Genomic DNA, 24,793 nt, shown 5'->3' with positions numbered 1-24,793 from the left:
ATGACCTCATTTCCTAAATTGGCTCTTTGTCAAATATCGACTCAAAATGATGTTCACACTCATTTACATCTGGAAGCTCCCTAGTTGTTGCCCACTGGAGCAGTTGGGCGTAAAAGTTGCCCCAAAAAAATAAAAGAAAAAATAAGAAGAAATTGAAATGACAGTTACAGTTTTGTGTTTTTGTATTATTGCAGGGAAAAATTACAAAATAATTGTGCTTTTGAAATAAAACAGTCAACTCATAATAATTGTTTTACTGAGTATTTGCCACATAAGATTTACAATAGTCCTGGATCAACCAGTGTAATTAATACTTTCTATAACAATTCTTGGAGAAGCTTCATCACACAGATCAAACTAATCATACAAACAATCATATTAAAAACAAACACAAACTTCATAAAAAAAACAATCATTGTCAGTCAAAATAGCACAACTACTGTATAATATGCTCAACAGATAAAGAATTTTAAATCATTAAAAACAGTAAAAAAAAAAGAACCAGCTACCACAGTAAATAGAATAAATAGAAACTGATTCTGTGTCTGGAGTTTTCATTATTGTACAGATGGACGATGTTTAACTGCTGGTCATATTTGCATTAGAGAAAGTCTCTCCCTTTAATTTCTTCACATGTTTAAGGTAATTTAGCTTTTGGCAGTGTGGACTGCCTGTCAGTGCAGTATGGTGATACTGCGGTCAGTCACAGCACACGCCGGCAGCAGCGGGGCACTAAAGTGTTGCGTGACAGAGTACAGCACGGCACCAGAGTCCGGCTCGTAAAACAGCAGCGTCTGACTCGGCCAGTCCAGCAGCAGGCCGATCTTCTTGGGTGTCCTCACCACCTGCAGAGGCACCTTCTTCCCTGCATGGACAAAGGAGTAGTCCCTATCATAGTGAGACAACACCCAGGACTGAGTGTTGTAGCCCAGCCGCGCCTCGTTGCCTGAGCCTTTGCGTTCCAGAGAGGCATAGCAGACCCCGACCTTAAAGGCACCGCTCTGGCCTACATCCACCACCCAGCTGTGGGTGCCGGAGGACATAGACAGTGAACCCAGCGCGTTGGGCCAACAGTCGAATCGTGCTGGGTCGTAGGGAGGGGACTTGCGGACTTTTTTGTAGAGGAAGGTCAAAGTGCAGAAGTCGTCAGACAGGGACAGCAGAGGACTCAAAGTGCGCTCGTCAAACTTTAAATAAGGCGATCCATAGGCTGTGGGCAGAAGGACCAAGATGGAGAGGATGTCACAAACTGCTGCATTACTATAGGCAGACATCATATCTGGCATTTTGAAAATTCTTTACCGTAATGAAATGCTCTGAGTACTGTAGACCTGATCATGCTTGTCCTTCATCCAGATTTCAATGAGAGACCCTTGATTTTTGTGCCACCCTCTTTTAAATCTTCTATGGTGTAATTTCTCTCAATTTTCTCCAATGTTTAGATCAGTTTTAAAATCAGCTCCCTTCATTTTTTAAAACAGAACCACGAAGACATCCAAGCCCTACTCTGTAGTATCACTACTGCTGCTTCCAACTGTAAAGCAAAAATACATCAGGACAAAATGTAGACTCTCCAAATACATGTGTGTTATGTGTAATTTACAGTATTTCCAGAGATACTGCAAATTACAACAAGTCAACAACTGTCAACGACAGTACTGAAGGCAAGGTATCTGCACATGTCTCTCCAATGCAAGCACCAGTATATGTGTGATGATGAAATTAAAATTCAAAGAGGATCAAAGAGGTTGAAATAAAGCAAAATGATGCAGTTACTCCTTTTTTAAAAAAAAAAATTACTATTACTTTTCTTATCACAAACCCAAAAAGCGATCAGAATGTACAAAATAAGCACTCCTCCTCACTCCCTGCTTTTGGTTTGAAAATCTCCCATTTTCTGGATTTTCATCACTTCACCAGTGCATGTAATAACCTTTTATGCTCCCGCTGGATCTGTCGTGTTTGCATCAAGCTCCAGGATGATTTCCAGTTGAATAAAAATCTACTAACCGTTTGGCCCGAGCAGCACTGCAGTGGCCCACAGACCTCTCAGCAGCTTGCTGTCACTGCAGCCCGGGTTCAGGTTGAGCTGCTCCGTATCACAGGGCTCCCCGACCCCCTCTGCCTCCTCCACCCTGACACATACACACACAAACAGAGAGAAGAGATATTACTCCTCTGGTATCTCCTGAGCAAGGAAAAAAAAATATATATATAATATTCACAAGCATGTCATGTGAGAATAGATTACCTTTCAGCTATGTCCTGAACACTAGTCTGAAAGATGAGACAGGAAACAACCAATTACTCTCCTGGGTAGTAAGATAGCACAGTAATTTATGACCATTATGAAGACACTGATATTTGAGCACAACTTCCTCTATTCTTCAGAAAAATCTTCACATAATGATTCCCAGTGATCACTGAACCTCCCTCCCCTCCTGCCACAACTGCCCCCGGTTCTCTCACCACCAGCTGTGCATCTGGAGTGTGCGTCAGCGTGTGCACCAGACGCGAGCGTGTTTGCGACAGACTCGCCAAAGCCTGGCTCCAGTGGGCTCTCTGGGTGAGGAGACACTGCTCCACCCGCTCCTCCTCTCTGTGCACCTCCTCCAAGAGACGCTGCTCCTCCTCCTCCAGGGCTTCACGCGCCGCGCTGACCTGAGCCAGCACCGTCTCCCTCGCCCTGCTCGCCGCTGCCTACAGCGAGAGACAGGGGAGAAGAAGATATAGTACAGTCGAGAGACATTACAGACCTTTATCCTGTGAACCCTTAGTACAAAGCAGCTCGTATGACCATGTACTTAGCTTTGCATTAGCATCTCAAACAAGGGGGATTTTTACTTGACTGTTTCATTTGAAAAGATAAACCCCTTAGATTGTGTGGATTTTGAATTTAATTGTACAATCAAGAATTACTGTATAATTATCACTATAGTCAACAGTTTAAAATCACCAAAACACTTTCTGAATTTATGAGAATCCACGTGAGTCCAATTTGTGTAGAGCAGAACAAGTGAATAACTTTCTTCCCTCTAGGAAATAACGCACAATGGCTCTTAAAGTCAGAGTTCCTAGTTGGAGAGGGAATCGTATTTTCTAAAGCTACAGTTCCCCATACGAGTTGTGTGGCCCACAAATGATTCAGGCCTCCCTTAAATCAAACTTTCAGGTACAAGTTGGTCAAACAGTGTCCCTGCCCAAGGTTCTGTTGCTCGTAAGCAGCCAAACAAACACTTGGCAAATTCACAGTAAGTTAAAAAGATTCACTCACAAGGCTTTTGACCAACAAAATCATTTCCACCATGTCGAGTAAGTTTGTTTTATATTGAGACATATTGGCTTTGGTGACTTGATATCATCTGTTTTCTTTCTACAATGTTCCTGACGTTTGCCCAAGGTCTGGTTTTCTCTGTTACTTGTAAAACTGCACATGCAGGACCTGTATCTGTGACCACTGTGGACCCATTATGTCAAGAGAGGTTAATAAATATGGGTGCAGGGAATGAGGAGCTTTTCTGCAACCTTTGCTTTGTTGCCTGGTGGTGAGAAAATGACTGAATCAGCTAACAGAAACTTAACGCCAAGGTAAGAGAACAAATTCTATTTTCATCTTACTCAACCATTTACAACTATGAAATACCTCATTATAGGAAATTTGTTCTAAGATAATTTATGTGTCAATAATTATATGTCATTATGATTGTTAGGGAGTAAGTGAATTGAGAAAAAGACACAGCCATACCATCCACCTAATATTCAGAAGAATTTAGACTTAAGCAGCATGCTCAGTATATTGATATTTTATGCTGCACCAAGTATTCACACATTGAATCACATAAAGAAATATGAAGGTATTCCAATGCTGAAATGATTAGTCCAATAACCGATGAATCGATTAAGTTATTTATTATGCAAAAATGCCAAGAATTCACTGGTTCCAGCTATTTAAGTGTATCAATGTAAATTGAATATCTTTGTATTTTGGAACAGTTGGTCAGACAAAAAAAACTCATTTGAAGACAACACCTTGAATAATCAAAAGAAGCAGTCAGAAGATTGATTGATAATGAAAATAATCCTTAGTTGTAGCCTTAATACAAAGAGACTTATTATAGGGGAGAGTATCCCCACACGCAAACCCCACATGTCCGCAAAGCACATGTGACTTTTTCATGAAGACGAGCCAACCAATGTCAAAACACTGAACTCGTGGCACAGTGTGGGCACCACTGAGCAATGTGTAACATTATTAAGTTTGGAACTGTGTCTATGTGATTATTAAGTGTGTGGCTGAGTGGGTGGGGAACAGAGGTTTTTCTCACCTGAAGCTTTTGCTCCTTGGTCGTCAGCGTCTGGTCGATAAACCTTTCAAGCCTCAGCGCCTTCAGTTGCATTTTCTCACACACATCCACCAGTTGGTTCTGGTGAAAACACACACATACCAACACCCCCACACACACACACACACACACGCACGCACGCACACACACACACACACACACACACACACACACACACACACACACTGCAGTTTTTGATTTGAACAAACATATCACAACACCTGAACATCACCAGCTGGAGACACAACAAGAAAATCCTGTCTTTTTAAATTCCATGCAGAGGAATCATAGAGGAAAACCATATGTAAAAAGTGACACACCCAAGACACAATGATCAAGTACACACTTATTACAATCAGTCAAATAATATGAACACTGTTTCTGCATGCTATCAGTCAGTCCTCGTGGCTTCATACCTGCTGCTGTCCTTGACACATGACTGGCTGAAAACATTTTCTCATGTTTAGCATGAAAAATCTCCCATAAAAGAAATAGCCAATCTCTTCTCAAGGAAGCTAGATTATTTAAACGGTGAAATACATGATAAAATCAATAATAATAGTAAATTATGAGGCTTATGAGCTAGTTAGAAACTAACCCCACTAACATAAAGTGAAAGTAACCTTCCTGGGCTATTTTTAACACTACAGGTGCCCTCAGTAAACAAAACAAATATAGGCCTACCAAATATACCCAATAATGTGCCACAGCAAAATCAATGGGCTACAATGTCAAAGAGAAATAACTTTATGATTACACATACAGTAGCCTGTACGAGCTGCTCGACACACTTACCCTGACTGTGGTAACTCTGGTGGCCAGAGGGGTCACAGTGTGTCCGTGGCAGGAGCCCACGATGGCGCAGTGAGAGCAGATGAGTTTCTGCTCGGTGGCACAGAACCAGTCCAGCTCAGACTCGTGCTCCACACAGAGTTCACATTCACCGGAAAAGATCCCGGACTCGGTGTCAGAGATGGTCGCAGCCGGTGAGGCCGCTCCGCCACCGCCGCCGCCACCGTCACAGGACTTCCCCCCCACCTCCATCTTCACACCGCCGCTCAATACCGAGAAAATAGGCTGCTCACAATCCATCCCCTTGCTTTTCAAAGTCTCCCCTTGTTCACTCGATGTAGGTGAGCATATTAACTCGCACGTTACGAGCTCCTTCGACATGGCACATTAAAACAACAGGTGCACCGGCTGGGAAGGAGTCGCACCTATAGCCTACAGCGCAGCGCTGTAACACAGGTGTAACAGGTGAGCGGAACAAGGAAGTGACATGGACATCAGAGGTCAGAGCTTTGCTGGTTTTCTGTTGTTTGGTTTGGGCGTCAGCTGATAACCGTCTTCTGAGTCTTTTAAGTCATTTGCAGGATTATCTACCACAACTTGGTAAATCCATTCATAGGGCATATAACAACCTAAAATACTAAGTTTTATATTTAAAGTTTCTCTCCTATCTCCTTTCTCTCCCTGTTTTTCTTTGTTACTCAAAGTTTGACTTGTAATCAACACTATATTTCAGTGGGAAATATTGTAGGCTGCTTCTTACTTGACAACCTGACAACATTTCTGGTAAATATTTATCAGGTAAAGAATTGGTAATGGATGCAAATTTGAATTTAAGACTATAATCTATTGGGTAGTTTGTTCTTAACACCACTTGCTGGGTCAGTTTTAATGTAAACACACAACATGTTAATATTAAAATGAATCAGACATTAATGCATCAGACATTTAAAAGTACAACTCACTCTTGAATTTAAGGGATTATGTGCAAATCACAGGATTTGAACCTGCATTCTCATATAATTTATATGTCTTTTATTGAGGGTTTAGCACCGGTCAGTTCAGCACAAATGCAGATTTTTCATCAATAACTCCAAATCCTCAGTTACAAATTTGCCTTAATATGAATATATGAATTCAGCTGTTACTGTGAAATTGGTCTGGGTGAGATATATGTTACCACATGAAACCATGCAAAACCACATTTACAGTAATTCACATCAGACAAAACTCAGATATAAAACAAAAGCTGCAACTTCTCATTTTATGATTACTATTTGACGTGATGTTGCTACTTAAGACAACAGGATTTTGCAAAATGATATATCATATCATATCATATCATATCATCAATATGAGTCTACTGAAAGACAATAGACAGTAATATTGAATTATTACCCATAGTATGAAAGAAACTGTACAAACTAACTAAGAAACTGCAGAAGAGTATAATTAAATTTTCCATGGTGGATAGGTGTGATAGATACTCTGTTTCATCATATGAGTATGTGCAGGGATCAGAGTTGCAGCCACACCTCAGAGACAGCTCTGTTTTGCAACAGTAAACAACACCCAGTGTCTGGAAAAGCACTTAATTCCAGAGAGAATAACCTCAAGGAAGACCAAATGTAGACTACATTATGAAAGATGGTCTGCTATTATAAACAGGTGCCTGGCTATTCACTGAAAATGTCTGGAGGTGTCGGTGTGTCAGGTGTGGCATTCCAACAATGTTTTTATTTCTAAAAGAACACTGGGGGCAACTAAAAAAAATACAAAAATAATCTATTGATAGTGTTAAATTAGTAGAACTGTTTACAGTGTGATAATGTCACATGAAACTAGCAGTAGAGATATCCCATTGAAAGTTTGTATTGTCTTTGCATCCTTTTCTCTCCCAAAACAGACTTCTTGTTTTTAAGTTTGAGAGGAAACAAGAACGACACATCTCCCACTCTTCCCAGCTCCACGTCTATGGGTAACTGGATAGGAGTGACTGACAGAAGAGTGGCAGGCCTTAGGTGGGTTTCCACACATTTCACTTTGAAATGGAAACAGCAGAGGCACAGGGAAACCATTGTTATACCAGCATAAAAGGCTGTTTTGTGAAGTGTAAAACTAGTAAACACAAGACATATAGGATACAGGTGTTCAGATCATGTATCAAACAAGAGTTTTCTGTGTTTGGAAGAAAGATCTGAACATGTGAATCCTTGTACTCTCCTTCCTTACAGGTTTGCAGGAAAATACTAAACAAATAGAAAACAGGGAGAAAAAAGCTATTTCTGTCTTCATGTCTGACATAATGCTTAACATTTTAACAGGTAAAGTATAGACATCTTATTGCAGCTGGACAGCTTTTCGACAGACAATATACAGTATACAGTAGCAACATCATGTGATGATGTTTTAATTGATCTTATATACAGGTTTTGGTTCATTCTTATTTCATTATTACAAGGTTAAAATATCCCTCACCTGAGTCCCTAACTTGCTGTGGAGAAAGAAACACGAGTTTTACTTACCTTTAAGAAAATCTGAGGTGTGTTCAGGCTTAAGAAAATAAACGTGTTCTTGTACTTGTGTACTTGTGTTTTTAATGTCATGAAAAGATGAAGAAAAAAAGTAAGTTAGCTTTCTTTTCTAGTTAAAATTCTTAATTATCTTTTTAAACACACCTTTTAAATTTCCAGTTTTCCAGTTTTCTAAAGCAGCCCGTGACTCAAGTTTCCATTGCTTCTTTCTGTAATACAGCTCCTGATCTCCAGAGGGTGCTCTGCACCTTACTAACTGAACCATGAAGTCATCTTCATCACGGAACAGATGTGCAGGGATTTAAACTCAAGATGCAGGTGACCACATGACAGAAATCAGGCGCTGAAGCTTATTTAGATTGATGAATGCACTTATTAAGCTGCTATAAGATTAACCTTCTTTAATGCCCCTATATTCCAAACGTCAATCTCTGCATTTCTTTCTCATTTCCAGCTCATCCACTGCTGCTAATTGGGATGCAAAATGGCACATTGTGTTTTTCCTTCTGTTTTTACACGTGTTCAATTTTTTTCAATATTTAATTTTAAACTGAGAAATCATACTAAGTAGCCAATTGAATACCATCATCAGTTATATAAAAAGGTCAGAAAAAAGCCATATCTAAATAATTTATATATGCATGCACTCAACTTTGAAACCTTTGTTGCCGGTTATTACTTGATACACACCTCTAAGCACATAGCTGAGCAATAAACATTCGTGTATAATTGAATAATTTTGCAGTAGCATCGATGCAGGGCAGTAATACTGATGTAAATACGCTGCATATTCAATGTCCTGCATCAGGCCTAATTTCGCAGTAAACGTCATAAACCATGACGTCAAACACATCTGTAATAAATCGGTTAGAGGTTTGAATAAAGGCAGATAATCCCACCCAGCTATCAAACATTTCGCGGGAAAATGGCTGGAAGTCACGAGAGTGTGTTGACGTAGTAACTGAAACAGGCGGTTCTTGGAGATACTCGTTTTCTATTGGACAGCGTGATCGGACGCCTGGCGTTAAAAAACGTAACGTCGAATTTGATTGGACGGTGTGGTTAGCGGCTCGTCCCGCCCCGCCCCCAGCAGCTCGCTCGGCTTTCCTGCGCCAGCGGCGGTGTGTCACCGAGGCTGGGCTGCTGCCGGAGAGACCCGGAGTCAGCGAACACTCAACCAGTTAACCCAAACTGGCAGCGCAGCTGGGGCTGAGGGGCTGCCCCGGCGAGTTTTAAACCTGAGTAACGTTTAGGTTGGAACCTACGCCTCTCTCTGTCACCACCGCCCGTCCTCCTGATGTCTGACTTCAAGCTCGGGATCGTACGGCTCGGCCGTGTGGCCGGGAAGGTGAGCTGGATCCCAGGACTGCCATGTGCGGCCGGGGGAGGGCCCGCGGGGACCACAAAAGGCGCTGGAAAAAACATATTTAGCGATGATGAGTCGCTGCTAGTCTACCGCGCAAATTGTTACCAAGCCTTTGCCGATGCAAGAGTGGTTCGGCTGTACCGATTTTAGCCGCATTTGAGCGGATTAGGAAAGCCGGCCGTGCCGAGCCAGACTGGTTTTCTGTACCTCCGCCGCCGCACAGTCTCGCTAGGAAGCTAACGCTAACTAGCATATAGCAGGATACGTTAGCTGTTGGCTACAATAAACGGTGAAATAATGTCACAAAGGTAAACTAGTGGGTGCTTTTTTGTCACTACCCGTATCGGGTAGTGTGGAAATGGAGAATACTGTTGTTTTGTTGTCGGCGTTGGGTCATGTCACGTTAACGGTCGGTGGTTCAGTTAGCAGTGCCACGCTAGCTCTGTTATTTGGATTACACGGTGAAGAGTCTGCTAATGAGGAAGCCATTGCCATGCTCCATCAACTGATTCTTTTGTGCAACGTGACAAAGCACCGGCAAGACAGCACACTACTCAACAGCTGTGACCCAAAACTTAAAACGTGTTTTTTGTTTTGGATAAAGTTACATAATTATCACAATGTTAAACTGTGGCTGAATGTTGGTCAAGAAATGCTCTGGGTTGCTGGTGTCACAAGACCCTCACACTCGGGGGATGAACGGTGCAGACCGTTTTGTTTGCCCACCTGCTGAGTGACAGGGCTCCTGGGCTCCAGTGAGCAGTCACACAACTACTTTACATGATGTCACTCCGGTGGTTTAGATCAACACAATAGTCTGGCAGTCGAGACAACGTGTCACATTGCATGTTTCGACCTTTTTGGTATGTGAGCAACACCACCCGTGAGTTGTACCATGCTCAGTGAAGCGTGGGGCTGTGTTGGTATCTTGTCACGTGTATTTGTAAATCCCACCTACTAACTGAGGGGGCAGGTAGCTCTAACAAGGTTAAAACTATTGTCTCCTTTTTATGAAGGTGTTGTATAGAGTCTAAATATGGTTAATGTAAAGAAAATGAGGTGAAACATTCAGTTGAGTTGGTTGAGAATAGGTTGTCAAGATAATTTTCCTCTTGATGATATTAAAAGTTTTGATGGTTAAAAGAGATGTTCCTTCTTTTTATGTCTATGTTGCAGCTGTCATGTGCAGGGAAAACTCCCCAATAGGAGTTTGAACATACTCTCAGCTGCTGGCCTCTGTTAACATGCCACATTTAATAAGTAGCATTAAACCAGCAAAATTTTGCATGAATATGTGCTAAAGCTGCATTGCGATGTAATTTTGCAGGGGGAGGTGGTTGGTAAAATGTTTAACCTGGTCATTGGTACCTGAACTCAATGTTGTGGGTAGCCATTGCTAAACAACAGATGGTGGTTCTGCAATAGACAAGCATTCTTCCCTGGAAAAACTGATGTTTTCCTACTACTTGGCTTGTCAAATTATTCACTTTGAAATAATCACTAATTTAATTTGGAAATTATTTTATTTATTTAAAATTTAATTATTTGAATAGAGCTTCAAACTACTCAGACAGCTATTTGTGAATGCTTGGAGAGGGCAGACTAGCACGTAGCTGACATTTTGTTATTTGATGAGTTTATAGGGTCTTCCTCTCACATTGGCTTTTTTCCCCCCCTTTGGGCTCTATGTAAAGGTTTCCAAAATGTTGGTTTTAACAAGCTGACAGTTTGCTAAAGAAGGCCATGAAAAGATTGCTTATCCTGAAAGAGTTGTGGTTGTTACAGATCTAAGTGTTAACATAAAAATAAAGTATTTTCTCTCAATTTTCTAATTTCAGACAAAATACACACTGATTGATGAGCAGGACATACCGCTTGTGGAAAACTATGCCTTTGAGGTAAACAATGAGGATTCAACTGCAAATGATTATCACAAGATTTGCCTTTGCCCCTTTTCTGATAGTGCCAATATAAACCATGACATTATTCAATTTCTAGGCACGCATGGAGGTAGATGCGGATGGCAATGGAGCTAAGATCTTTGCCTACGCTTTCGACATTGGCAAAGGCCGCTGGGCAGGAAGGCCATTGCATGAGCTGCTCTGGTAAGTAAATTGTTCATTATATCAGGTGCAGTATAAACAGTTTTTTCTGTTGGGGCATCTGGAGTCAAACTCTCTGTGCTGGCAAGCATCGTTATTGTGGAATTGTCCTTGATGGGACCTACTGATCGTAATCAGCCCAGAAGTAAATCGTCTGTATCCAGATGTCTTATTATTGTTTGTACTGTCTGTTAAAACTGCAGAATGAGTGCTTTAGAGGTGAGCCAGAAGCAGTTTGTAAAACAAAGCAGAGATGAACCAGATGCATATCGCTTTGTGCATCTTTTCTTTACCAAACAAGATTTGGAGTCCTTGCTAGTGCAGGCACGTGCGTTATAGCTGACCATACCCCTGTCGTCCAAGATAACTCTCATGAAACTACCAGTAAAACTTTTGGCAACAATTTGGTACCTTTTAAAAAAAACTCTGGTGGTGGAGTGGACAAGTGATATGTGTCTTAAAATGTGTCACTTTTTAGTTGCTGATAAGTTGGTGTGATTGTTATCATTGATCTTTCATATGGTGATCGCAGTATCAAATTTTTCTCAACCACTAAAGTCTTTCTACACTACTGTTTTTAAAAAGTATTGAGTAAGCTGCTGATAATATTTTAATAGAAGAAAGAAAAAGTCCTCCTCACGGTCCTTAGAAGTCATGCACCGTTATTGTCTTAATGAGCTGTGGTTATTTTGTAAGTTGTAGTGGACTGGCTGACTTATGATCTGGATACATGTCTTGTCCCAGGGAGAAGCACAGAGGAGGCATTGCACCCAGTTTTCAAGTCATCCACATCAACTCTGTGACAGTGGACAACCGGCTAGACAACCTGCGACTGGTGCCAGTAGGCTGGAGCCCCAAGCCAGAGGAGATTTCCAGCAAGCAAAGGTCAGGCCAAAGCTGTACTAGTGCTACTGTACTAGTGGCTGAATTCTGTAGCACTGTAGGAATGTAGAGCATGGCACAAGCATGAAGTTTCATCTATAAAAGAAGCCCGTCTGATTTATTGAGGTCCCAGCCTGTCCTGTGCAGAAGACATAAATGCATTTGCTCAGAAAAACAAGTGTCAATATTTGCTTTTCTTTCCCCCCATGTCCTTTCTTAAATTAGCTTTACGGTACAGTCACATTGGGTTCTTCTTACATTTAGTGGTTCATTTTCTTGAAAATGAGTAGAAAAATATCAAGTTTTGTAACCTTGGTTAGCTGACACTTAAATCTTAAGAAGTTAAGAACTGGCTTCTTGCCTCTTAAAGAAGCAGTAGAAGTAAATCTAGCAATACTTACACAATATAGAGGAAGAAAGTGCTGTGAGTGGCCTTGGTTAAGAGAAGTGGAAGTTTGGATCACTGTCATCATGTGACTTGTGGAAAAGACGAATGTAATATATTTCACATGGCACATGCACACATTTTTGTTCTGAAACATGTAACATACCTAATATTTCTTTTCATATTCTCTTTCTTGTCCAGAGAGCAGTCTCTGTACTGGCTGGCCATCCAGCAGGTGCCAGCCGACCCTGTGGAGGAGCAGTATCTGGAGCTGAGCCGCACACGCTACTACAACGCTAACGGGGAGCTGGTGGAGGAAGAGGAGTGCTCCTGCACCTACTACGAGTGTCATTATCCTCCTTGTTCACTCATTGAGAGGAGGGTATGTACTGAAACTGGCATTCCTGTGAAACATGCATGATTTTCAATTATTTGAATTTAGACCTCTAGATCCCATCCACATGTTGTTTTGTCCAGTGAAATTTTTGCCAAGGATCACAGTAACAAAGCGTTTGACAGTCTGATCCTCACACCCTATAATGACCTTGTTCCCTGTCTTTCCACAGCTGCGGGAGTTCAACATCTGCGGTCGCTGCCAGGTGGCACGCTACTGTGGCTCCCAGTGCCAGCAGAGGGACTGGCCCGCCCACAAGAAGCAGTGTCGCGAGCGCAAGCGGGTGCTGGCCCTGGAGTCAGAGCCCGAACGATGATCTGCCTTCATCCTCGCCTGGGAGAGGATGAGGGAGAATGGGGAGGGGGGCAGGGCTTGACTTGGGGAGGGGAGCGGGGATGAAGTGCAAAATGGGGAAAATTGCTGACAAGAGACTAACGACAGAGGACAATGTTGGTTGCTTGATTGTTTGGATTCAGGGGGAAAAGAAGATGGAGGAGGGGAAGAAGAATAAAGCAAAAAGACATCTGCCACTTCCCAGAACTGGTAGTTCTCCATAGCTTGCTTTTCATGTGGATGACGGGGAAAGGTATTATTTGTTTTTGTTTTTTTGTTTTTTTCTTTGTTTGTTTGTTTGTTTTTTGTCTTTATTTTCCTCGAGGAGGGAGATCCTCGAGCTCTACCTGCTGCTATGGTTTTGTATGTGAGGGGAAAAAGTTGTCTTGTTGATGAACTGGACAAGCTTCTTTGGACCACAGTCGAACATGGACAGTTGTCGTCATCCACTTTTGTTCCTCCACCCAGCCGCTGGGTGTGGTGACGTCTGTGCAAACGGGGGACCCAGGGGCTACAGTACCCGTCGTTCAGCTGGTACAATGGGACATGGACCTTTTCACTGTATCGCTCCCTTTCTGACCTCTCTGGTGCGCACGGCTGCCGTCTTCATGGTCATCGACACCTTAGCCGCCTCCCTGTCTGTCGTACTCACCATGCAGCCAACCACGACACACATCAGATAGATTTCACTGATTGAATCACACTACCAGTATTGAGTGTGGGAGTGTGTGTGTGTGTGAATGTGTGTGAATGTGTGTGAATGTGTATGTATGCTTGTGTATGTATGTGTATGTGCTGCCAATATGTACTGAAGGACATTGAATTGGTCAACATAGGTTACGGGCCGGACTAATGTTTGTCTGTTCTCTTCTTAAAGGGGCCATATTACACAGTTTTAAATTTCATATTTAATCATAGACTGGTGGGTTAAAATATTTTCACTGTTCTATAATAAAGTAGCTGCCAAATAAAGGCTTTAATTTTTTTCTAGAAGTTTTCTTGACCCATGATTTTTTTTTTTTTTTTTTTTTAATCAGTTTGATTGGACTTGTTTTGATGTTTAAGATGTGGTACAAAGTTTTTAATTGCCTAAAAACTAGATTTATTACACTTTTCAAAAAATCTGCATTTTGAAAGTTCTCCAGTTAGTATTTAAAAAGCTGGTCCAGGTGTTATTTGGTACTTTGATAGACCTTTTTTATGATCACAAAAAAAAAAAAAAAGTTCTCTTGTGATCACAAAATAATTATCTCATGTTCTCGAGACAACGTATCTCTGTCAAAGTTCTCTGATAATCAAATGGAAACAAAATTATCTCTACCAAAGTCTGCTCTTCTTCTGTGGTTTGGCACTTCTTTATCACCTAGTATGAATCCCTCCAGTCAGTCTTACTTTGCTGGTTTTTAACACACACCTGTCTTTTCAACGGTATTTTTACATCTGCAGGGTTATGGTATGTGTGTTGGGGTTGGGGTGGGTGGGTTAGTGCTCAGTTTCTCGTGTGAGAGTTTGCTCTAAGGGTTATTTTTTTGAAGAAATTCTATCAATGGAGCTATATTTATTTAAAACATTTGATTGTGAAACATGTTTTTGTCCTGGTGATATTTGAAGGCAAACATAATGAAAGGTGGACAATGTGGGACCTTTATGTGTCACATGTGTGGGCAGGGAGGGGGACTGAACATTTCATCCCTGTTACTTGATTTTTTTTTTTTTTAATTTTCCTAATCCTGAATGAGTCCTCCTCATTGTCACCCTTCCAGATTTTCCATGAAAAAGCTGCACACCATCATTGTCACTAAAATCTTCCACGTGAGAAACGTCTTGGAGTGTAAAACTTGAATTCCTCCCCTTACATTTTATTTTGAAGAGTGGTTTTATGAACAGAACCATTTCCTGCTTTCCTTTTCTAAGACATGGCAGTCCAAGTGAAATTATTCTGTGTCAGATTTATCCTCAATCGCCTGCCTTCCTTGTATTACCTACAATGCACACCTGCTTAAACGTGTCCTATTGTGTCTTAGGTGAGGAGTCCAGACACTTAACACGCATGTGATTCACAGACGTACATGCGACTTGATTGTTTTTTTTTTGTATGTGTGTGTGAACAGGTTTTCAACACTGCACTAAAATTTGGCTCCCATGTTAGCGTATTTGTCATAGATGGGTTGAAGGGAGGGGTGTGATTTGGACAGCGTGTACAGATTGTGTCTGAGATCTTTTTGTTTTGTAAGAATATAAGCATTAATCACCTAGAAATAAAGAGCTACAATATGTGAATGGAAGTACAGTTTGGGATAACTGACTTTTGCTTTTCCAATGTAAAATGATAATAAATAAAATGAACCTCATTTGGAGTTGAGTGAGTACTGAGAAGTGTAGGGAGGGGGGTTTATGTTAATTAGATTCAATGATGCTCTTACATGGTCAAATGTTCATATTGAACCTTGCATGGCAGCTGTCACCATATGATTGTGTGTGAGCAGGTGAATGAACATGTATAGTGGAGAGCTTTGTCCTTAGAAAAGTGCAATATACGAGCAGCGCAGATTTTATAAACATACAGAGGGCCTGCACTGACCAGTGTACAATCTCAGAGTAGGGAAACGGATTCATTGTTGCCTTGTGGGTAATGTTTCAGTCACATTCAGGAGACCACATCGAAGATCTTAAATTTTAACCAAAGTCAGTTTAAAAAGAAATCAATTAACCAGCCTGAAGAGTCTAAAGTGTCCTGTCCTGTCTTGTGTCACTTTACTGCTGCGTGTTTCTTGGGTCACTTCAAGATAGTGCACTGAAAAGCTCAGCTTTCAGAGCTGAGAGTTGCCATTTAGATGGAGGTGGAGTCTGTCGTTGTGAGGAGTGAAGAGGTGAAGAAGATAATAAAATATATGTAAAGCAAAAATCACAACACTAAACACTTTAACACCCCTTGTCTGGTATTTTACTGTATAAGCACTTCAAAACATTTAATCATGCACTTGTAAGCAGATGTAAGTACATTTTGTCTTCATGGACAGCTTTTATATCTTCTCCTCTGAAGGCATGTATTAATACACCTGTGTTTTACCAGATTCTCACCCATTATCTGTTCACACACAAATCAGTTTTCCATGTACTGAAAATCACCGTAAACGTGAGGTCTCTAAATCTCTCTGCCAATCATCGATGATGTCATCATCATTTTCATTCATTTGTCATGCAAAACACTTGACGCAACTTGATAGAGCCATGTAACTTTCATTCATTCCACACATCTTAAAACTCTTTGAATGCACTTTCATGGTGGCTATAAAGAAAATTATGACATCTGTTTGTCATAGAGCTGCAAGACAGAGGACACAAGGTAAGTTGTTTTTTGATTTACTCATTGGGAAAATCTCAGTCCAATATTTTTACTATGATGGCCAGCCAACTCTGGACTATCAGAACAGTCAATCAAGAAAAAGAACATTATATACTATATTTAACTTAACAATAATAGAACTTAAGTTTTGATAAATCACAATTAACTAAATCTGCATGCTAGAATGTCAAATTAAATTATCTGTTGTTTATTTACCCTATATAAAAGCTGCCTGTAAATGATAAATTGTTTGGAAAAAAAAGGTGAAATTAGGGTGAAAGTGAGGGTGAGTGGAAATGATATTACCCAAGACTTCTGGCTGCTGGTTTGGACAAGGCTGAGACCATCACACTGCTGTTGGAAAAATTGATATTTGATCTCCCACTTACACCACAGTTAACAGGCTGCTCAGTCAGATCATTTCCTCCTCCGCTGCCTCCCTCTGACTTTCATGGTGACTTGCATTTTGTCCACAAAGATGATAATGCTACCATTACTGCCATTAAAACTGCAGCACCACCCAGTCAGCTGGTGGACGGTGCTTCACTTCTCCCAGAAATGGTTTTAATGATCAGCTCCCCCATCATGGTACCTGGTGCCAGATGGGGGACCTTCCTGCTCACCACACAGTGCTGCGGCAGTGCTAACCACTGAGCCATAATTAATACTTGTAGTTCATTTGTTTTTCTTGTTAACGTGTTGTTTTTTAAATTTTTTTTTTTTACTTTGTTTTCATGTTCTTTTTAAATCTTTATTTCACTGTTAACCCTGTTAATCACTTATATATCCATTATTTCCTCTTTATCTTGTTTGTAACTAGTAACAGATGTTCAGCTGCACAGCTGCAGCTGTTTTGTAACTTGAGTCTCTCTGTTGTTACTTGTGTGTCAGCGGGTAGTTGGATTCTAGTTGGATTCCAGCTTCTTCTTCTTCTTCTTCTTCTTGCACATCTCCACTCTTCAGGAGAGCCATTTGCCTCTTTGAGATCACTGTGGTGTCAAAGGTCAACAGAGGGGTCACAGAGGTCAGCGGGGTGTGCTGTTGTAGCAGGCATGAGGTCTCTAAGACAAGTTACTATGATGACTTTATTTAAGCACCAGTTTTCATGTGTTAATCTGTTTGCTGGGTCCTACACTTCAAGCTGCTGTAGGTGCCAGTTGTGGATTAACATTAATTTCCAAGTATGGTGATAAAAACAAATACTTGACTAATGGTCAAGGTAAGACTGATAACCGAGATAAAACTGAGATAATAAAGCAGAAAAACATATTTATGATGCACCTTTTGGAATTTTAGGATCTCCTAATGAAACAACAACAACTCTAAAACGCAAAAAATAATCAGTATTAAAGGAAGTTATACCATTGTAATTAATTTTTGTTCAGACTGTTCAGACTCTTTATGTTTTTTCCTGTGACTTTACCAAACCTTACCTGTACATATCTACTTGAAAACACTAAAATGGATATAGCTTCGTTTTAGGAGTCACAAGGTAAAAAGGCTGGGAACCACTCATTAAAGCAAACTGTCTTCAGCATAAAGTATCTCCAGAATCTGACCTACTGTCATGGTCCAGTTACACAAACATGGAGTGGTCATAGTTTCTCCTTTTTGATAACACCTTAACTTCGGTGTTAGCCATTGGATTGCTGTGCCCTTTTCTGTAGTATCGGGTTTTTTTCTTCTTCTTGTTATTTGTGTGTGTTGAGTCTTCATATTTAAATTTAGGCTTTAGGCTTATTTGAGGAGTTCATTCATTAAAATTTTGTATATTATGGTCTTTTTTTCTTCTGGTGTCTTTTCTAGCATTTTTTTTTATTCACATTTGTAAATGCAGGCTACATTATTTTTATTTCATCTTTTTTTTTTATATGTTCTTGTTTATGTTAAACAAATTACATTTTTTATTTCCTAATTTATCAAATCTAATTTGTCATTTTTCCACGGTTGAGGAGTTGCAGTACCTCCTCCTCTCCATCAGGCGGAGCCAGCGTTTTATTCAAGCTGCTGTTATTCTCTCTTTCTTTGGGTTTTTTTGGTTTACAGAGGAAGTTTTATAACAGCACAATTGTGCATACACTCTCAGAGTGACTAGCTGATGTTATTTTTCATGTAAGACTTTAACTTCCAGCTTCACAGCAGCCGACAACATGGTGAATCTCGGTCTGACCAGGGTGGACGATGCGCTGGCAGCAAAACACCCGGTGGGTTTTTCATGTATTTATCTCTTCTCTTCAACTCTTCTGTCTGCGGCTCTCTGGAGGGCACTGACAGTCAAACCAGCGGGTACACACATTGTGACACTGTGCTGGCATATAAACAACATATAAATGTTTTAGGAATAAGGACTAAGATGTAATTTAAAAAATAAAATAAAAAATTGTTTCTCTCTATGTGTTTCAGGGTTTAGGGAGTTATGCTGCCTGTCAGTCTCATGCCTTCATGAAGGGAACTGGGACCTTCATACTTGGTAAGTGATGTTTAATCTCTCTAATGCTCACTGTCGACCACACTAAAAACTACAGTGTGTAATCATTAGTATTGTATCATTATTAAAAATGATCAGACACTTAAGAATAACACATTATATTGAGTTGTTTTCTGTTTAGTCTACACCCTCTTTCTTCCATTGTCTCTAAATCAATTCATCATCTGATAAATCTTTGATAAATTATTCTGAGCTGAATGTCAACATGTCATGAACTAACTGAGAAAAAAGGCCAATAAACTGCAGAAAAAAACATTATTTTGACCAGTGTTTACCACAGGAGGGAGCTGTGCTCTTATGGTATCTACAATGTTTTCCTATCACATGGTTCACACACTGAACGCAACAAAGGGTTGATGATGATCATTTCAGTGTTATAGTAATATAAACTCTCATATGCATTATTTGTAATGACTGTATGATAATACATGACTGTTCATATATCCTTCTGTTAAATATGAAGTTTAATGTGATGTCTATGATTTTACTTATTGTTCTACAGATATACACTGTTGCTTATAAAGTTGGAATAAAATATGTTTTACCTCTTTTCATGAAATGATTGTGACAATGTGATTTATTTCATTTCACGTGGGTAATTGGGACACATAATGTAATCATTGCACCTGCTCAAAAGTGATTACTGATGCATTTCAATAGGAATAAACAGAGGATTGTGTCTGAAAACAAAATTATTCCAACTTCATGGGCAACAGTGTAGATAAATATAGACATCGGGAAATGGCGATGTTAGTTTTTTTCATGTTGCTGTTTATTGTTGCCATTTAACATCCCCACAGTAAATATTGCTGGTAGTCAGCTAAAGATTGCTGTCATAATCCAAGTTTAATTTCTTTTTTCCAAAAATAAGATATAAAGGCATTTACAGTATTATTTCTAAATGGACTGTCATAGTTGTACCAGGAAGCGATGTATCCATGCAAAATCAATGATGAAAGTACTGCCTGACTACAGTGGACAATATATTGATTGTCAGGTCAAAAAGTAGATAAAGAAATACAATGAACGAATAAAAATAAAAATGTGTTGTTTTCTAGGTGCTGCCGGCTTATTTGCCATTCAGACGGCTTTACAGAAGAAGCGACCTTATCCTCTTCAATGGAGCCTGCTCATTTCAATAGGTGAGAGGTGAAGCATTGGCTTTGAATAGATACTAACAAGACAAAATTGAGACATTAGTGCTGTCTCTGCAGCCTGTGTGAGCTCCCCTCTCTCCTCTCTCAGTGGCGTCATCAGTGGGCAGTTATGCAGTGACTCGCTGGGAAACACAGAAATGCTCAGATCTCTGGCTGCTGCTGGAAACAGGAAAAGTCCCGGACAGATCGCCACCACGGTGTGAGTACAATGTGTGGCTGCAGACCTGCTCGCCTTTCCTCATGACTCATACTGGAAAGTTATGAAATCTGGATTTTTTTTTTTTATGGCAGTATTGGTCTTTTTAGATCACATTCAACAAAAGATTCCTAAGAGCATTTGTCAATATTTTGTCCTGGGCCCTTTATTCTCGACAGATTTAGCTATGCCACCTCTGTTCCTGAGACATGATGAACCAAATGAAGACAGTTTTCAGACTTTTTTGCTCAATATTTATTCTCTGTGTTTCTTTCAGTGTCTATACCAGAGGAATCAAAGGGACCTGAGAAGACAAAATATGGGGATGTAATGGACTGAACATGATTATAGATAGACATGTATATCTATTGTATATAACTACACCCTTTCAGAAAATATACTCTGCTGGAGATGTCCAGATAAGCTGTTTTTTTTTAACCATCAGGAGAGCGCTGTATTTATTTGCACCAAGTGTTTTTTTCACTTTTATTCCTTAAACATGGCACATGAATGAAGTGTCAGTTTTTTTCAGTTTCAGAGTTTGTGGAGCTTTTGGATTTCATAACAGCATTAACGTGTAGATACACAGATGAGTTTCCTGAATCAGAGGTCAGGACTTAGTTTGGGTTTTTATGAGGAATCAGATGTTAAGCTTATGATCCAGTATTATTATTTGGACGCGTTTGTTTGACATGCGACAGAATTAATGCTGAACTGCCAAAACCAGACATCAGTTGTCACTGTATACCTCATTGGATTTGCAGAGCTGTGTATTTCAGACCCCCGTGGGTCAACCAGCCCAGTAAATGACCACTTTCTGTCTTCAAGCTTATGATCTAAATGACACATTGATTTAATCATGTATGCCTTGGACTACAGAGAGCAAATCATGGTGGAAAGATTCATCCTTTTAGATAAATAAAAATTCTCAGCTGTTAAATAAAAGTCTCTGGGCAGCAGTGTAATCCACATGAAATCATTTACTGTTGCTGCTTTCAGCTGCTGCATGTTTATTCACCCGTCCTTAGTTCTGTTAGTTTTGTCCTTATTTATTTATTTAGAGTATAATTTTTATTTTTTAAAAACACACGGTACATTAGAAACAGATAAAGTCTACATTGTATTGTATACATATACTGTAATTTTAAACACGCAGCCTGAGTATGAATTCACTGCAGTGGACCGAAGCATGTGTCGAACGAATGTAATTTAATATATTTTCTTAGTAATAGTGCCAATATACAATATATATATATATATATATATATATATATATATATATATATATACAAAGAAATGACACAAGGATTCATCCTCCCCTCATCCACAGACACAAAGACGCCCACATGTTGATGTTTTTGACTACACAAAGATGGAAAATAGGACAAGACGCCATGAAAGAGAATGAGTACTGAGCAGCTATCAGAGCGGACCAGGTGCTCCAATTTAAATACTTAGGACCAGCATCAAACTTCATGTCAAATATATCTCGAAATAGTGATCATATTTTCTGGACAGGAGGCAGAAAGTCAGTAACTCATTAGGATTAGAGATTACACTATGTTAAAAACACACATACAGCTACAAATATTTCATATATGTCTTTTCTTTATGAACTTGGGATCACAGGCAGAGGGTTTCAACCAGCACGCTGGATGCCTCCGCTGCATGAATTGGTTTTGATCTAACGAATATAATCCCTCAAAATTCCAAAAATATAAGATATGAGTACGAGCGTATTTGCACAGTGCTCTACAGACGCATGCAATAACCAGCCACATAGTGTATGTGACACAGAGGGGAACACTGCTGATCCTGCCTTGGCAAGCACCCAGACTCAGAGGTATTACCATTTTGAGCATCTGCCATCCTTGTAAAAAAAAAAAAAAAACACAAACAAAACACTAGCACTAGAGACCTTTACCACATAGACATGCAAAAATGATGAGTCCATCCAGGTGCAGCACTAGTCCCCTTCACAAAGACAGATGCTGTTATGTGAATGTGATGTTCAAGTGCCAAAAAAACAGCTGTAAATGCATGTAAATAAGAGCTTTCGTTTTAAAATTGAGAAAATTTGAGTCAATGTGTGAAAATTTCTAAAAAATATATGTAGATCCCAACAATACAGAATCATTTTGTGGTGGCAAGGAAAAAAAGTGATTATGATTACTTTCTGTTATTTGCATAGCTGAACTAGTTTGCACATGAAGGTGTTAGTAACATAAATTCTGCACCATGCAGTGCAGGTCACTGAGACAATAGAGCCTTTCAGGCATACTTTAACACCTCCAGTGAGTGAAGCGACCAAAGTCCAGGGCGTTTGATTCATGGAGAACTAGCCAAAGAAATTCTGAGAGCTGAAAACACCAAGCTCACAGCGGCAGAGTGGAGAACGTTTTTTGAGACATAAAAAGAGAAAAGGCATGGATGGGAGATTCTCATAGTAAAGACAGTCTGAATAAGGGAGGATTTTGGCTTTGGTTTAATATTCCTTTTTTCTCTCCGTCTCTGTGCAGACTGATTCCACCCCCACTCCTGCTTCCTCTCGTTCTTGTCCTCCCACTGACTGTAATTCAAATCTGATTTAACACCTCCAAGATTTGAAGGTTTTGAAGTCTCTTTCTGTGTCTATCTCCCGTCCAAAAAAAGAGAGAGAGAGAAAAAAAAAACAGGCTTCATGAATTGAATAAGCTCTCAAATCCTTTGTCACATGCACACTGATACGGCTGAAGGAAAAGACTTAGAGAAAGAGAGGGCAAACAGGAGATAATGAGGGAAAAGACTGCGTAGGCTTCGTGTTACATGACAAGACTGACTGACCAGTGGAGCTGAAGATCAGCCTATTAACTAAAACGAACAGCGGTATGCACTAGCCTGCTGGGACAATTGGCAACCACTTGGCATAGTTAATAAATCCTACAGTGTGTGAGTGTGTATTTGGCTGTTCTGTGCAGCAGCAGCAGCAGCAGCAGCAATGCATGTGCGTGACATGGGAAAGAGAGACGAGGAGAGCAGGAGTGAGTGCTCAGTTGTCTGACTCGAGTGAATCGAGTGATCGCACTGATCTGAGCTGCTACTGGACAGTGTGTGTGTCTCTTTCTCCTCTTTCTTCCTCTGTCTGTCTGTCTGTCTTTGGTTATATAAAGAGCTGAATGAATCCCAAAAAAAGCCTCATAATAAACATAATTTCCAACCTTTCCGCAGCCCCAAGTGGAAAAAAACAAAACCAGTCCTGGGTCAAATCTATTGAGCATTTGAGCATCTGATCTATTGGTCCTGCTCTCTAGCCTAGAGTCATAATCAATCCCCACGAATTAATGTGTTAACAAGAACAACTGGTGTGTGACTGATTGCCAGTGGGGGGGGGGGGGGGGGTACATATGTTTGCCCTGAGGGGATTTATTGGTTGTGTATCCTGTCTTGCAACCTCTGTACAGTACATTTGAATAATATAATAGGGAAAATATGTGATTCATTATCTGGTCTGACAGGAACAGTACGCATTAGGCAGGAAACCTATAGGCAGTCCTTTGTGAGAGTGTGAAAATGTCTTCAGCATTCACCAAGCCAGGTCAAGTCACTTTTATTTGTATAGCACATTTTAAAAACCCAAAGTGCTTTACAATCATGCCAGATGGATTAGCACTACAAGTATACAATAACTAAGGAATATGTAGTGTGAAGATAAAATCAAAATCAACACAAGAGAAATGAGAGATATAAGAGACACTAAACCAACAAGAGATTAAACTGCTAAAGTTTTTGTAGATGGTGATGGGATGAGAGTGCAAGTCTGGGCAGATCAGAGATAAACACTGGTCTGTGCAGGGACTGAGAGTTTCTATGTGTGACTCATCTCTGGAGAAAGAGAAACAGAAAAAGTGTCACTGATGTGCCAGAAATGGTTGCAATGTGTTTTGACTGTGTGAGAGTTGGATTTAAGTTGTGTGCAGGGAGAGTGCAGATTTTAAGCCTGACTGAGAGAAGATCTTGATATAAATCGTATTACATAATATCGGAAGTGACGCATGATGAAAAGGTCTTTGGTGTTGTAAAGAAACCTGGCACTTTATTTTGATAGGACTAGATGTTTTCTTTGATGGTAGGAGGTCAGGGCTACTCTGTAAAGTGTGACCAAATCAATAATTAATGGTTGTTTATTGGAATAACATCCCATAAAATAACAGTAAAAAATGCATAAAAGCGCCTTAACTTTCAACTTCAGAGATATCAGAGTTATGCAACTCCTGTGTGATATATAATATTTATAATATTTCCCACAGAAGATTAGTTTAAATTCTAGTATAGGATTATGAAAGATTTTAGCCTTTAAAGCAAGAACATGTTTAAAAAGCTAACTCTAACCCTACACAAGATTCACAATTTTCTATTAAATGTCATTCCACTTCCATCAAAATGGCAACTGTATAGGTTCCCCATTTGATATGACACAGTACAGAAATACCTGAACAAAA

General features: G+C 40.0%; 3 protein-coding genes and 1 long non-coding RNA gene across 4 annotated transcripts; 3 read left to right on the top strand and 1 right to left on the bottom strand.

Moving 5' to 3' along the window:
• Positions 1 to 239: 239 nt before the first annotated feature.
• On the bottom strand, positions 240 to 5,641 carry bspry (B-box and SPRY domain containing). The gene is made up of 6 exons (XM_056402895.1): positions 5,139 to 5,641; positions 4,326 to 4,424; positions 2,470 to 2,700; positions 2,252 to 2,277; positions 2,011 to 2,135; positions 240 to 1,210 (listed from the first exon to the last, which is right to left on the bottom strand). Exons 1-6 carry the CDS (start codon positions 5,514 to 5,516, stop codon positions 675 to 677), a joined length of 1,395 nt encoding a protein of 464 aa, XP_056258870.1. The 5' UTR covers positions 5,517 to 5,641; the 3' UTR covers positions 240 to 674.
• Positions 5,471 to 7,983, top strand: LOC130186132 (uncharacterized). Its single transcript, XR_008830251.1, has 3 exons — positions 5,471 to 5,600; positions 7,039 to 7,153; positions 7,887 to 7,983. It is a non-coding gene; the product is annotated as an uncharacterized LOC130186132 (long non-coding RNA).
• Positions 7,984 to 8,761: 778 nt separating this feature from the next.
• Positions 8,762 to 15,485, top strand: zmynd19 (zinc finger, MYND-type containing 19). Its single transcript, XM_056404378.1, has 6 exons — positions 8,762 to 9,014; positions 10,871 to 10,930; positions 11,031 to 11,137; positions 11,879 to 12,019; positions 12,603 to 12,783; positions 12,968 to 15,485. The coding sequence occupies exons 1-6, from the start codon at positions 8,964 to 8,966 to the stop codon at positions 13,109 to 13,111; spliced, it is 684 nt and encodes a 227-aa protein (XP_056260353.1). The 5' UTR covers positions 8,762 to 8,963; the 3' UTR covers positions 13,112 to 15,485.
• A 3,027-nt stretch (positions 15,486 to 18,512) lies between these two features.
• On the top strand, positions 18,513 to 21,275 carry tmem141 (transmembrane protein 141). Its single transcript, XM_056403680.1, has 5 exons — positions 18,513 to 18,678; positions 18,878 to 18,944; positions 20,021 to 20,104; positions 20,208 to 20,318; positions 20,593 to 21,275. The coding sequence occupies exons 1-5, from the start codon at positions 18,625 to 18,627 to the stop codon at positions 20,652 to 20,654; spliced, it is 378 nt and encodes a 125-aa protein (XP_056259655.1). The 5' UTR covers positions 18,513 to 18,624; the 3' UTR covers positions 20,655 to 21,275.
• The last annotated feature ends 3,518 nt before the right edge of the window (positions 21,276 to 24,793 follow it).

Source organism: Seriola aureovittata, chromosome 18 (genome assembly GCF_021018895.1).
Source record: "Seriola aureovittata isolate HTS-2021-v1 ecotype China chromosome 18, ASM2101889v1, whole genome shotgun sequence".
NCBI classification, from domain to species: Eukaryota; Metazoa; Chordata; class Actinopteri; order Carangiformes; family Carangidae; genus Seriola; species Seriola aureovittata.
Note: the sequence above shows the minus strand (reverse complement) of the source record. Positions and strands in the feature narration are given on the sequence as shown.

Coding starts and splice junctions, on each gene's coding strand:
- bspry (XM_056402895.1), bottom strand. CDS start 5,516: ATGTCGAAGGAGCTCGTAACGTGCGAGTTAATATGCTCACCTACATCG. Junction 4,425..5,138: donor CCAGAGTTACCACAGTCAGG/GTAAGTGTGTCG, acceptor TGTTTTCACCAG/AACCAACTGGTGGATGTGTG. Junction 2,701..4,325: donor CCAAGGAGCAAAAGCTTCAG/GTGAGAAAAACC, acceptor CTCTCGCTGTAG/GCAGCGGCGAGCAGGGCGAG.
- zmynd19 (XM_056404378.1), top strand. CDS start 8,964: ATGTCTGACTTCAAGCTCGGGATCGTACGGCTCGGCCGTGTGGCCGGG. Junction 10,931..11,030: donor TGGAAAACTATGCCTTTGAG/GTAAACAATGAG, acceptor TTCAATTTCTAG/GCACGCATGGAGGTAGATGC. Junction 11,138..11,878: donor CCATTGCATGAGCTGCTCTG/GTAAGTAAATTG, acceptor GTCTTGTCCCAG/GGAGAAGCACAGAGGAGGCA.
- tmem141 (XM_056403680.1), top strand. CDS start 18,625: ATGGTGAATCTCGGTCTGACCAGGGTGGACGATGCGCTGGCAGCAAAA. Junction 18,945..20,020: donor AACTGGGACCTTCATACTTG/GTAAGTGATGTT, acceptor GTTGTTTTCTAG/GTGCTGCCGGCTTATTTGCC. Junction 20,105..20,207: donor GAGCCTGCTCATTTCAATAG/GTGAGAGGTGAA, acceptor CTCCTCTCTCAG/TGGCGTCATCAGTGGGCAGT.